At 37.1% G+C, this 14147-nt stretch overlaps 2 protein-coding genes and 1 long non-coding RNA gene across 3 annotated transcripts; all 3 read left to right on the top strand.

Moving 5' to 3' along the window:
• The first annotated feature begins 350 nt into the window (after positions 1 to 350).
• Positions 351 to 885, top strand: LOC146904668 (uncharacterized). The gene is made up of 2 exons (XR_015017662.1): positions 351 to 445; positions 614 to 885. It is a non-coding gene; the product is annotated as an uncharacterized LOC146904668 (long non-coding RNA).
• A 10252-nt stretch (positions 886 to 11137) lies between these two features.
• On the top strand, positions 11138 to 12887 carry LOC146904669 (uncharacterized). Its single transcript, XM_085725771.1, has one exon. The coding sequence runs from the start codon at positions 11138 to 11140 to the stop codon at positions 11912 to 11914; it is 777 nt and encodes a 258-aa protein (XP_085581897.1). The 3' UTR covers positions 11915 to 12887.
• On the top strand, positions 11963 to 12887 carry LOC146904670 (uncharacterized). Its single transcript, XM_085725772.1, has one exon. It carries the CDS (start codon positions 11963 to 11965, stop codon positions 12644 to 12646), a length of 684 nt encoding a protein of 227 aa, XP_085581898.1. The 3' UTR covers positions 12647 to 12887.
• Positions 12888 to 14147: the final 1260 nt, after the last annotated feature.

Genomic DNA, 14147 nt, shown 5'->3' on the forward strand with positions numbered 1-14147 from the left:
TTATTCGCTTAATTTTTTTTTTTTTTACAATGCTAAGAGGAAAGAAAACAAAACAAAACAAACAGAAAAAGAAACAACACAAAGAAACTACTCTCTAGAAAAGAAGGTTCCAGTAGCGTCAAAAGAAAGCTATTAATCAGTCAACTTCATTCAAATATTTAAGTGAACAAATTCATGTCCCTTAAAAAAAAGTAAACAGATTCATGGATTCAATAAAATTTATTTTATTAAATGATGATATATAAGGTCTTTTTAATATTGTACCTTCATTAAAAAAAAAAATTTGATAAACAGTGGACTAAACTGCCTATAAATATGTATTAATTTGTGTTATTTGACATTCAGTCTACATTTTGAGAATATAGAATTGCAGAAATCACAATGAAGCAAGGAATCATTCTCCTAATGTTTGTGGCTTTGTTTGCTCTCTTTAACCACACCAATGGTACATCTAACTGAAGTTATTATTTTTTTAATTTAAATTTAAATTTAAATTTAAATTGGTCTCTTTTTATTGTTACACATTCAAAAGTTTGTATGTAATTATGTTCTTGATTAAACCTTTTAATTGATTTACTAATTTATAAAAAAAAAATTGCAAATCATGTGATAGGTCAAACCAAGATCTGTCAAGCAGGAGTGGAGTTGCCAGGACTATGTAGTCAAGGGTGCTTTGAGCCAGTGAAACAAAAATATGGGGTTCGGCCTGTAAGTTGTTCTTGTAAGGACACTCCAATTAAGCTTGCCCTTTGCTCATGTAATTATATTTGTGGATCAGTGAATGGAAGGAAGGTCTTGTCTGTACCTCAAATTAATAATTAATGATTAATAAAATGAGAATTTTATGAAGTCCCTATATAATGGTATATCTCAATATAGTTGTTATCTTTTGTGTGTAAATTTAATTTTGGCTTAAACATGGTATTGGTCCCTGCAAAATAGGCCAGTTTTGGTTTTAGTTCCTGCAAATTTTTTTTATAGTTTTTGGTCCCTGCAAAAATAGGCCAGTTTTGGTTTTAGTCCTTGCAATTTTATTTTTATAGTTTTTGGTCCCTGCAAAAATAATTATTTTTTAATTAAAATATGTGAGACTTAACCACTCAATTTGAAACCCAGCAATATCTACTTCATTCTCTTTTTTCTTTTTTCAATTTACACACAAAATAAAGTCTCATTTTGGTCCCTGGTAAAATGTGCAAGGGCAAAATTAGAAGAAAATGACTATTTAATCCCTTCGTCAATATATTTCTCCAGCAGGTTTTATCTTCGGACTTTTAAACAGTAATTGGACATATATACGTTGAAGTCCAAATCTTTTCCTGATTGTCACGTGTATTATTTGAAAAAAATTGGATATTTAAATCCCTCATATAAAAAAAAAAAAATTGCAACAATTTGGTCCCCATAAATTTTTTAAAAGAAAGCGAAAAGAGGCATTATTTTGTTTGCAGTCGTTTGTAGCTAGGGGAGCATGAGCTAGATCCTATTATATGAGTGGGAACTAACATTTGAAGTAGATATTGCTGGGTTTCAAATTGAGTGGTTAAGTCTCACATATTTTAATTAAAAAATAATTATTGTTATATAAATTATAAAAAATAATATTCTTTTTATTAAGTAAGCACATATGCCACGCACAAAAGTGACAAATCATCACATAATTGGGGTCAGGGACTATTTTCAAAAACAAAAATTTTTGCAGGGACCAAAAACTATAAAAAAAAAAATTGCAGGGACTAAAACCAAAACTGACCTATTTTTGCAGGGACCAAAAACTGTAAAAAAAATTAGCAGGGACTAAAACCAAAACTGTCCTATTTTTGCAGGGACCAAAAACCATAAAAAAAATTTGCAGGGACTAAAACCAAAACTGACCTATTTTGCAGGGACCAATACCATATTTTAGCCTTTAATTTTTAATACTCAAGTACTTTATTATATGAAATATAAAGTCTCATTTTGGTCCCTGGTAAAATGTGCAAGGGCAAAATTAGAAGAAAATGACTATTTAATCCCTTCGTCAATATATTTCTCCAGCAGGTTTTATCTTCGGACTTTTAAACAGTAATTGGATATATATACGTTGAAGTCCAAATCTTTTCCTGATTGTCACGTGTATTATTTGAAAAAAATTGGATATTTAAATCCCTCATATAAAAAAAAAATTGCAACAATTTGGTCCCCATAAATTTTTTAAAAGAAAGCGAAAAGAGGCATTATTTTTTCAATTTCTTCACGACCAAAGAATAACAAATAAAATTGGAACAGTTTGTTAAATTTTAACGCACCATAATTTTTTTTGGTCATCTTCTATTGTCGATACAATCCCCGCCGTCACTGATGCTCGTCAGAAACAAAATCATCGTTGTCTCTAGCATTCCCTATAATTTGAAGGGTGCGGGAGAAACTGCATAAGGAAACGAAAAAAAACTTTTTTTTTTTTGAGGGAACAACAAATCAACATAAGAATGAGTTTTTAGGGATTACAATTTCTTAACCTACTCTTTTTTTCTGCCTTAAACAATTCATTCATTCTCTTTTTTCTTCTTTGACACGACTATTTTTGTTTTATTTTTCATTTTTTTAATGAGGGACTAATTTGTCCTTTTAAAAATTCTTTTAATTTCATGTAGCAATTAATTGACACTATTTTTTATAAAAAGCTAAGATGAATTATATTGCCACAAAAAACAGCAACTTACCTAGCACAAGAAGGTTCTCTCTTAAGGGTGAGTTTTGAGAAGTAATTTTTGTCCCCCAACCAGAGCTCTGCTAGGGTTCCGTGGCGGTCTTCCCCAGGTCCTCCTGGATTCCTCACCAGTCTTAGATCTGGACGAATCCCATCCCGTTTTGGCTTAACCTCTAGTAGATCTACTAGTTTTGACTATCTCTTTTCTCTGTGTTTTCGATTTACCACTCACTAAAACCCTTCCTTCAAACCCTGTTTACGTTGTGTCTTATGGAGCGGCGTAAATCAAAACAACCTATATATGAAGACGAAGAAGCAATATCGGTTGAAGAAGAGGAGATCTGCAAAGATGATGAAAGCTTCTCACGCACTTTGGTCGGAAAACTATGGACTGAAAGCCCTTTTAACATTAGAGCCTTTAAACAAACAATGATCCAAGCATGGCGGTCACGAAACCAGATTGAGATTCAAGACCTTAACAAAAACTTGTTCCTGTTCAAGTTTGCATCAAAGAGATTGTAGTTTTAGATAGAGATATGGTATCTCCTCTTATGATCCTAAAACATTGGCCCTTGTTACTCCCATGTTCCCCGAACTCTCCAGCAAATGGTATCAGAGCCTTGATTCATCTTGGTAGCTAGGGGAGCAGGAGCTAGATCCTATTATATGAGTGGGAACTAACATTTGAAGTAGATATTGCTGGGTTTCAAATTGAGTGGTTAAGTCTCACATATTTTAATTAAAAAATAATTATTGTTATATAAATTATAAAAAATAATATTCTTTTTATTAAGTAAGCACATATGCCACGCACAAAAGTGACAAATCATCACATAATTGGGGTCAGGGACTATTTTCAAAAACAAAAATTTTTGCAGGGACCAAAAACTATAAAAAAAAAAAATTGCAGGGACTAAAACCAAAACTGACCTATTTTTGCAGGGACCAAAAACTGTAAAAAAAATTAGCAGGGACTAAAACCAAAACTGTCCTATTTTTGCAGGGACCAAAAACCATAAAAAAAATTTGCAGGGACTAAAACCAAAACTGACCTATTTTGCAGGGACCAATACCATATTTTAGCCTTTAATTTTTAATACTCAAGTACTTTATTATATGAAAAATAAAGTCTCATTTTGGTCCCTGGTAAAATGTGCAAGGGCAAAATTAGAAGAAAATGACTATTTAATCCCTTCGTCAATATATTTCTCCAGCAGGTTTTATCTTCGGACTTTTAAACAGTAATTGGATATATATACGTTGAAGTCCAAATCTTTTCCTGATTGTCACGTGTAATATTTGAAAAAAATTGGATATTTAAATCCCTCATATAAAAAAAAAATTGCAACAATTTGGTCCCCATAAATTTTTTAAAAGAAAGCGAAAAGAGGCATTATTTTTTCAATTTCTTCACGACCAAAGAATAACAAATAAAATTGGACCAGTTTGTTAAATTTTAACGCACCATAATTTTTTTTGGTCATCTTCTATTGTCAATACAATCCCCGCCGTCACTGATGCTCGTCAGAAACAAAATCATCGTTGTCTCTAGCATTCCCTATAATTTGAAGGGTGCGGGAGAAACTGCATAAGGAAACGAAAAAAAACTTTTTTTTTTTTGAGGGAACAACAAATCAACATAAGAATGAGTTTTTAGGGATTACAATTTCTTAACCTACTCTTTTTTTCTGCCTTAAACAATTCATTCATTCTCTTTTTTCTTCTTTGACACGACTATTTTTGTTTTATTTTTCATTTTTTTAATGAGGGACTAATTTGTCCTTTTAAAAATTCTTTTAATTTCATGTAGCAATTAATTGACACTATTTTTTATAAAAAGCTAAGATGAATTATATTGCCACAAAAAACAGCAACTTACCTAGCACAAGAAGGTTCTCTCTTAAGGGTGAGTTTTGAGAAGTAATTTTTTTCCCCACACCAGAGCTCTGCTAGGGTTCCGTGGCGGTCTTCCCCAGGTCCTCCTGGATTCCTCACCAGTCTTAGATCTGGACGAATCCCATCCCGTTTTGGCTTAACCTCTAGTAGATCTACTAGTTTTGACTATCTCTTTTCTCTGTGTTTTCGATTTACCACTCACTAAAACCCTTCCTTCAAACCCTGTTTACGTTGTGTCTTATGGAGCGGCGTAAATCAAAACAACCTATATATGAAGACGAAGAAGCAATATCGGTTGAAGAAGAGGAGATCTGCAAAGATGATGAAAGCTTCTCACGCACTTTGGTCGGAAAACTATGGACTGAAAGCCCTTTTAACATTAGAGCCTTTAAACAAACAATGATCCAAGCATGGCGGTCACGAAACCAGATTGAGATTCAAGACCTTAACAAAAACTTGTTCCTGTTCAAGTTTGCATCAAAGAGGGAATCTGAGCAGGTGTGGAAGAATGGACCATGGAGTTTTGACAGGAATTTGCTCATCCTCAACAGGATCTCTGGAAACGAACAACCTTCTGAGCTTGCCATGAACAAAGCCTCCTTCTGGGTTCGAGTGTATGATCTGCCATTGAAACTCAGATCTGAGGGTATTGCAAAGAAGTTGGGAAACAGCCTGGGGGGTTATGAGGAGATGGACATGAAAGAAGTGAACAGGATGGGCAAATTTATGAGACTAAGGGCCTCGATTAACCTCACCAAACCTCTCAAAAGGGGATCGAAGCTTCACTTCCAGGGGAAAGATATCTGGGTGGACTACAAATACGAAAGGTTGCCAAACTTCTGTTTTGCCTGTGGAAGGATTGGTCACCAGATGCGCGATTGTGAGGAGGTGGAAGATCCAGATGGTGATGGTTTCAGTGAGTTAGAAGAGAAAGATCAAGCGTACGGACCATGGCTTAGGGCATCCCCTCTCCCAAAAGTCATGTACGAAGTAACCAAAGATTCCAGCTCCAGTGCCTGCAGCAAAAACCTTTTTCCTTCACATAGCAACAGCAAGGGCCAAAACTCAGAAGTCATGAAGGAAAGGGGGGAGGAAGTTGAGCAGCAGAGAATCTCTAATGAGGATTTGCCCCTGAAACAACTAACTACTAGGGAGCAAATTGAAACTACAAGGACAGAGGCCAGTACAGGACAAAATGCACAGCAAGTGGTAGAGGGAGTGGCAGAATCCCTGGGGGCTGTTTCTATCTCCTCACTTTCAAAACAAGAACCTGCTGGTGATAAGGCTAAGGAGGGGAAAACTAAGAAGTGGGTGCGTCAAAAGACTTCAAAACCCAGAAAGAACCAATCTGCGAAGAAAGTGATCCAAGAGCTGGGAAAACGATCTTTGGTGGATGTTATGGTGACTGAAGGAAATCTGGAGGTAGGATGGGGTATGGACAAAAGAATAAAAGGGGATGCTACAATGGTGGACCAGGCGGAGCCCTCAGATAAGGTGGTGTTGGATGACCAACACCACCAGGAACCATGAAAATCCTTAGTTGGAACTGTCGGGGGTTAGGGAGTCCCAGGCAGTCCGAGCCTTGTTGAGGCTCGTTCGTATTGAAAACCCCCAACTAGTCTTCTTAATGGAGACAAGACTAAAAGCTAGTGAAGTTGAAGGTATTAGAAGTAGGATGGGCTTCAAAAATTGCCTGTCTGTGGATTGTAGTGGTACTGGTCGTGAAAGAGCTGGTGGCTTATCCCTGATGTGGATGGAGCATGTTTAGTTTTCTATTAGCTCCTATTCCCTGAATCATATTCATGGGGAATGTAAAGATGATGAATCTGGTGAGGCGTGGAGGCTATCTTGTGTGTATGGTTTCCCAGAAGAAGAAAATAAAAGGAAGACTTGGAAACTTATAGACTCTCTGGCAAGACAATCCATTGGCAGATGGATATGTTGTGGGGATCTCAATGATATTTTGGATTCTCAAGAGAAAAAAGGCGGCAATGTTAGAAGCCAAATGCAGCTATCATATGGCAGACAAATTGTGACAGATTGGAACCTTAATGATCTTGCGTTTGAAGGTTACCAGTTTACTTGGTCCAATGGGCGTGAAGAGGAGGCTAATATTCAATGCAGGCTTGATAGGGCCCTTGCAAATGATGATTTTATCAACCGTTTATCCCCAATCAAAGTGTCTCACCTACCTAGATTCGGTTCCGACCACGCTGCTATCCTTATTTCGCTGGAACATACTCCTCAAGGTGATAGAAGAAAAAAGCGGTTATTCCGTTTTGAGGAGAGTTGGACCAAAGATGTAAAATGTGAGGACTTGATTCGTCATAGCTGGGGGCGTAATTCCAGTAACTGTGTGCAGAAAATTGACAGTTTAAAACATTTGGGGAGTACTTTTGGAGACCACAACCTGAAGGAGATTACAAGAGAAATTTCCAGAATGGAGGAGAGGCTGAAGGACCCATCCTTGTGGTCTGATTCTATGGAAGACCATAGGCGCTACAAGTCTCTGGAAAAGGAATATGGGGAGTGTCATACCCCAAATTTTGACCACTTTTCTTTGTAATTTTAAGTTTTTATTCGTATTTTGAATATCGAGTAATTTAGTCGTCTCAGGCAGAATTTTGGCAGGTATCTCACTTGGTTACCGAAAGGGACAGTTTTTTAGTTTTGATTGTTATTTTCTTATTATTTTATTTTACTTTTTTAAACTTTTTGTTTTTTTTTCAAAATGTCACTTACGTGACAATTTTAATTGTTATTATTATTTCTTTTTGAGTTTTTAATTTTTAAGAGTCCAAGTTGGTCCATTTAGTCATTTTTATCTCAAGGTTCTTGCTGCCCAAGTCAGGGGCATTTTGGTCCAGTGAAATTTCATTTGACCTAGTTGGTCACTATATAAGCTATCCAATGATTGATGAAAAGGGAGGCTACACAGAATTTCACGCTAACACTTCCCTTTTGCGGCAACATGAGCTTTTGGATCAAAATCCTTCTTCTTTCCAAACCGCCCCAAGAATTCACATGAACATCTAAATTCCAGCAACATTTCATCTTCTACCCAAAACCAATTCACAAATTCATGTAACCTTCACTGTTTCTTTGAAACGCAGAAGCACTCCCAACATCCAATCAAACCTTTCAAAACCAATTCATCATGATCTCACAACAATCAAAACCGATTCACAGTCGAACACCACTCTTTTTCCTCTTGAATCCGTCATTTACGAACTCAAACCACAATTTCTCAGATTCCAACCTTCTAACACCACTGTTCGTAATTTCGAACAACAACAACACATCAAACTATTCGTGAGCAGATCCGAAGCAAGAAGCAGAACAGTTCGTGAAAGAGAACGAGCTCAAACCGTGAATCCAGAGATTCATACAAAGGCGAAAAACGTTTCAACACAACAACAACAGAGCCGTAGTATCACTACTTCAAATCGGAATTGAACCGGTTTACAACAAGCTTCCAGATCCGAGCCGTGAAGAAGGAGAAGAGATCGAAGTGTTTCCATCGCTGATTCGAAGTTTTCCGTCTTCATCTTTTTCTCCGTTTCAAACTGAGGTAACACGCTATTTCTCCGATTTAAGCTTTTAATGTTTTCTCTGTGGTTGTTGTTTGTGAAATGGGTTATTAGAGAAGAGCTTGTGAAGAGATTTTACTTCAGTGCAATTGCTAGATCTAGTGCTTTGTGTCGTTTATCTGTGAAAATCTTTTGGAAAAAACGAATAGAGGGAGTTGAGATGAGGCTGGATCCATAAAGTCTTTTGAGTTTAAGTGGAGTTTAAAACTCCGGCGCGGTGGTGCCACCGCCGGCCACCGCGTCGGAAACTTTTGTCTCGTCGGAGAAGATCATATGAAAGGGTGTGCTGCTTTTGTTCTTTGTGAGAGAGAAGAGAGGAAAACATGTTTTGAGGGAAAGAAAGAAAGAAGGTTCTGTTTGTGTTTCTCCATTTATACTACCTTCCTATTTTTAACCCAACTATAACCTATGGATCCAAACCGCTCCATCTGTTTCAACCCATACCCAGCCCAACGTGTGTTTTTCTTTCTTTGTTGTTCTCTGCAATTTTGCTTTTAAACCCCCTGTGCTTGCTACTGTATAACCTTGCTTTTGTTAATGCATATCCCATCATATCATGTATTCTTAATTAAGGCTTCAATCTTCCTGTCATATCATTTTTGAACTTAGTTTATTTAATGCATTTTAGCACTAAAAATCACTTCATGCGTTTTTATTCAAATTATTTTATTATAGGTTTTATTTATCAATTTAATCTTCATCATATGCATTATAGCCTATAGGCTTCTAAACACGAAAATCATCTCATGCATTTCTTTAAAATCGATTTTTGTAACTATGTTTCATGCATTTTTAAACCCTAAAAGACATCATTCCATGCATTTTAAATGTTTTACTCCATGATATCCTTTGCCAATTTTGATTTAAATCTTTCAATTTCTACTTCATGCATTTTAAATGTTTTTTTTGTTACTCTATAATATCTTGTGTTGATTTTGGCTTTAATATTTCAAATTCTACTTCATGCATTTCTTTAATATTTTGACATCATGCTTTCTTTTGATAATCCATGCAATGCTTTAAGTTTCTTATCATTCATTATGATTGCTTTATTGTTAGTGTAATCTCATGTTTTTTTTTCCTTGCAATTTATTTTTAATATCAATATTAGTGTGTATAATAGGCTTATGTAATGTCATTCATGCTTATTTTCTTGCTTTAGAATGCCCCTAGGATGGTATGTAATAGCTTAGTAATTGCACACACCGACACTTGCACCGACACCATATCACTTTATTTATTGCTTTACTCTCGCTTTATTTTTCACGTTGTTACGTTCGCTTTCCGGTAGTTTAGAAAAATCTCTTTTATCTCAAAAATCAAATAAGAAAAAGTCAAATTATTTTCTTAATAAACCTTGGATCCAAATCCAAGTTGTTTTCCCTTTTTATTTTCTTAATCAAATTCCTAAATGAATCTTAATTAAACTTAGACCAAATTTCTTAAATAAAATGAAACAACCTCACTCCAATTTATTCTTCTATACCTTGAGGTCTCGCAATCCTTCTTAAAACCTTTTTTTTCAAAAATAATTAAAATCAACCCAACCCACAAAAAATATTTTTAAGAATGAACTACGGCGGTTTTGATCCCTTTTAAGGGTACGTAGGCATGGGTTTATTCCTTCCAAATCGATCAAATAAAAATAACCAAAAACTCCAACTTCTTCTCCCTCCATTCTTTCACTTCAACTTTAAACAACAAATTTTCAAATAAAAATAAAGTTAGAAAGAGGTTCTCACGGAGTACCGTGAACGACGTGGGTGCCTAACACCTTCCCGAATCGTAACCGACCCCCGGATCCAAAAAAGGGTTTTTCAATCTCATTTTTCCCTTCCCAAGAATAAAATCGAGCAAGTCCGGTAGATTGAAGGTTCAAGTCCAATCAATGGCTTGACACCCGAAAATCTTGGTCTACAAAAGGGCGACTTCACTGGGGATCCTACGCGGGTTTAGCCCACCTTTCTTTCTTTATTACTTTTGCTTTATTTTTTGTATATACTTTGTAAATGTTTATACGTGAGGGGTGAGAAAAGAAGTCCTACTCCCGGACTTGAGTGAAACCTAAGATAGGACGGAGTACGGTCATAGTGCCATACCAGGAGTAGTCCTGCCTATGTGTGCATGTGATATAACTCCACTCAACGTGGGTTCAAGAGTATATATATGTCACCATGAGTAGTCGTGATTGGCGTTATTATTTTTGAAATCCATCAAGCGTTGAGAACCTTTAGATCACCCTTAACCCATCTTGGCCATCTATTAGGACGTAGTGCGGAGACTGAACCAGGAGTAGTCCTGACTTTGGTCGTCACGCGATACTACACTCAAACTAGACTTCCTTACGAATTATTGGTCTAGGAGTTAATCCTACGCACCGAGATATTCATAAGGGTAGTTGTAAGTTGGGAACTTGGTAGAACCCTTGTTACAAGTGCAATTAAAAACCATAGTCCTTACCGAATGGCGTTACTCTCACCTCCAACATTTTGAATCTAACCCCTCATGTATTCTATGTATTCTAGCATAATCATACATACATGCATTCATCCATAAACCTTTTTTCATCCATAAACATATTGAAGGACTTAGCCAAGTTTTTTTTGTAAACATCAAAGGTATGGACCTTGTAAGAATGAATACCAAGCAATACAATTTAAAAAATCTTAACTAAGCTTTTGCTTTTGTCGAAGAACTTTGTCCTTGGTTTCGTTCTTACCTCTTGAAAAAGAGCCGATTGCAATATCTTTACAATTTTCAAATGAAATCATGTTCCTGTACAATGTTTACAAATTAGCTTCGATAAGCCCTTCAAAAAAAATTGTATTTTTTTTTTTTTGCATAAGCATTTCATGCATCATTTTGCATTCATAGTTTCTAGTCCGTGTCTCATATCTTGTTTCTGTCTACAAGAGGTCAATCCATCAGTCAACTCGCATCTACAATACTCGAGCAAATCAGAATGGATCATCTTGGACAAGAGAACCACAAGCTTCGTGAAGAGGTGACAACCCTCCGGGCCGAGAATGAGATTTTGAGGAACTTAGTGTCTTTGATGACGGTTGCACAGAGTCAACCATCATCTCTTCCTATTGTCAGTACTCAAGCTCAGACGGTTGCTTCCACAACTCCGATTTCAACAGTGTTTGCTAGTACTCCTCAACATGCTATGTTGGAAGGTTATCTCTGGAGCACACCTTTAAGTTCTGGTGAAATATTCCGTCCTGTTATCTCTAAGGTTCAAGCTCCTTTTGTGCAACAGACAACACCTATCTCTCAATCGGGCCCTTTGATCCCTCAAGCTGCTATGACCTATTCAGCTCCTTTGATTCATACTACTCAGCAGGGCCCTAGACCCATCTATCACTCAGGAAATGTGGTTGCATACGACCGGATAGCTGAACTGGAAGAAAAGTTTGACAAAATACAATTGGAATTGAAAGCTCTCCGTGGGAAAGAACTGTTTGGGAAAAATGCTTATGATCTTTGCTTGGTTCCCAATGTCGTGATACCACCCAAATTCAAGGTCCCTGATTTTGAGAAATACAAAGGGAACACTTGCCCTGAGCTTCATTTGATAATGTACGTGAGAAATATGTCTGCTCAAGTAGGCAATGATGAGCTCCTTATCCACTGTTTCCAAGATAGTTTGACTGGTGCTGCACTGATATGGTACATGGGTCTGAGCAAGGATGATATCAAAACTTTCAGTGATTTGTGTGAGGCTTTCGTCCAGTGATATAATTACAACTTGCACTTGGCCCCAAATAGAAAGGAACTGCAGGCCATGACTCAGAATGATAATGAATCCTTCAAAGCTTATGCCCAACGTTGGAGAGATTTTGCTGAACAAGTCCGTCCACGTCTAGAAGAGAAAGAGTTGATCGAAATTTTCTTGGAAACTTTGGATCCGTTTTATATTGAGCATATGCTTGCAAGTGCATCTGGCAATTTCGCGGATATGATGACCGCAGGCATGCGTATTGAAGATTGGGTTCGAAAAGGACATTTGATCAAAGAAGTTGTTCCCACTGATGGTTCAGAAGAGGAAGACCAGGAAATGAGTGTGGCAGAAAGTCAACCTCAACAACAGTATTTGGCTTATCACCCTGTTGCCGCTGTTATGCCTGTCACAAATGCTCTGCAAAGTTCGGGTTATCAACCCCAGTTTCAACAATATCAACAACAGCCTCGTCAACGGGCTTCAAGGAAACAGGTCGATCCCATTCCCATGAAGTATGCAGAGCTGCTTCCAAAGTTGCTTGAAAGGAATTTGGTCTATACCAAGGCACCTCTGCCAATGCCAGCAAAATTGTCGGCCCGTTACAGACCTGACCTCTTTTGTGCTTTCCATCAAGGGGCACCAGGTCATGATATTGAGCACTGTTGTGCATTGCAGAAGATAGTTCAGAAGTTGATCCAGAAAAATCTCATACCTTTTGAAGAGTTTGAATTGGAATATGCAAGTTAAACCGCTATCGGATCTTGAGACTTAATGTTGATACATGGAATGTTTAGCTGCAATTGGGTCTTTGCTGATGTTTATTTCTACTACTCATCTGTTTAATTAATATGTTTGTTTGTTGCTTTATGTTTTTCAAAAAAAATCCTTTCGTCCCACTCGAGACGGAAGTGAACTTTGTTTAGGGCTTTTTGCTTTATGTATTTTCATCATTAATTAAAAGGTCGCTTTGATCCCGACTTTGTTTTTATTTTGTGCTTTTTCTGGAAAGATGGTAATACAAAAAACCAAAAAAATTATTTTCTTTAAATCATTTCCACATATTTGCATAATCATAATGTTTATATCAATAATCAAATCATGCATTAATAAACCCGTTGAACACTTGAACCCTGTACTCTCTCTCGACTTTGAGGTCCCTGTGTCCGAGGCTGAAAAAGGGGTGATGAAGAAGTTTCCAATGAGATTTCTCGCCAACTGGGGCATCTTGGCCATCGAAGCTGCAAATATCAAGAAAGATCGTTCTGAAGAGGAGTTTCATACACAAAGACTGGCACGAGATGCTTCCATCTGCCTTGCAAGGATATTGTACTTCAAGTGCACACTTTAACAGGGGCAACCCCCCCACCTTCCCTCAGTACACAATATAAAGGCAGTGCCCCCACATGGAGGTCAAAGTCCTGTCAACGGAAGTTCCAATGAAAGCCAAGCTTGATTGAATTCAAAAGTGTTTTTGTCGTGTGCCACCGACAGTTATATCAAGTATTCGACAAAGAAGGCTCGTCCCCGTGAATGTCAAGAAAGTGGCATTGTGCTCAAAAATATGTTGTCTGATTCCAGGGGCAATGGAATGCCTAATTACAAAAGCATGGTGACAAACTTGTATGTCATGTGAATGCCAATGCAGTCAAGAAATACTTTGTTAAAACGAAAAGCTCGATAAGTCGCAAACCTAAAAAAGCGGCTTAGGCAAAAAAGAGCGTCTCGATGGATTGAAAACCCGAAAGGGCGGTCCATGCAAAAATTAGAGACATGAACAAAGAAAATCAAAAATCAGCTCGATAAGTCGCAAACATTAAAAAGCGGCTTAGGCAAAAAAGAGCGTCTCGATGGACTGAAAACCCGAAAGGGCGGTCCATGCAAAAGTTAGAGACATACAAAAAAAAAAAAAAAAAGAAGAATGTTTATCCTGATAGATTGAAACCCGCAAGGGCGATCTATGCAAAAGTTAAGGATCATGACAAAGTAACTGCATCTGGTCGGACATGACTCACTTGGGGCACTTCAGCCAACAAAAGATTTCCGACTTATGGCAAGGTAACTGCATCAATTCAGATATGATTTATCTGGGGCATTTTCAACTGTCAAAAGACCTTCGACATGAAGCATCTGCAAATCAAAGCCTCGGAACAGTGGAATTCAAAGTTGTTAGAGAGCATAGCGGTTATCGTGTTCAATGTACCTTTTCCAATATAATTACCATTTTCCAAACTTTTTAAATCTTTGGAAC

The sequence above is a fragment of the Medicago sativa genome, chromosome 7, assembly GCF_051527215.1.
Source record: "Medicago sativa cultivar Bolivia chromosome 7, Bolivia_mono, whole genome shotgun sequence".
Classification (NCBI taxonomy): domain Eukaryota; kingdom Viridiplantae; phylum Streptophyta; class Magnoliopsida; order Fabales; family Fabaceae; genus Medicago; species Medicago sativa.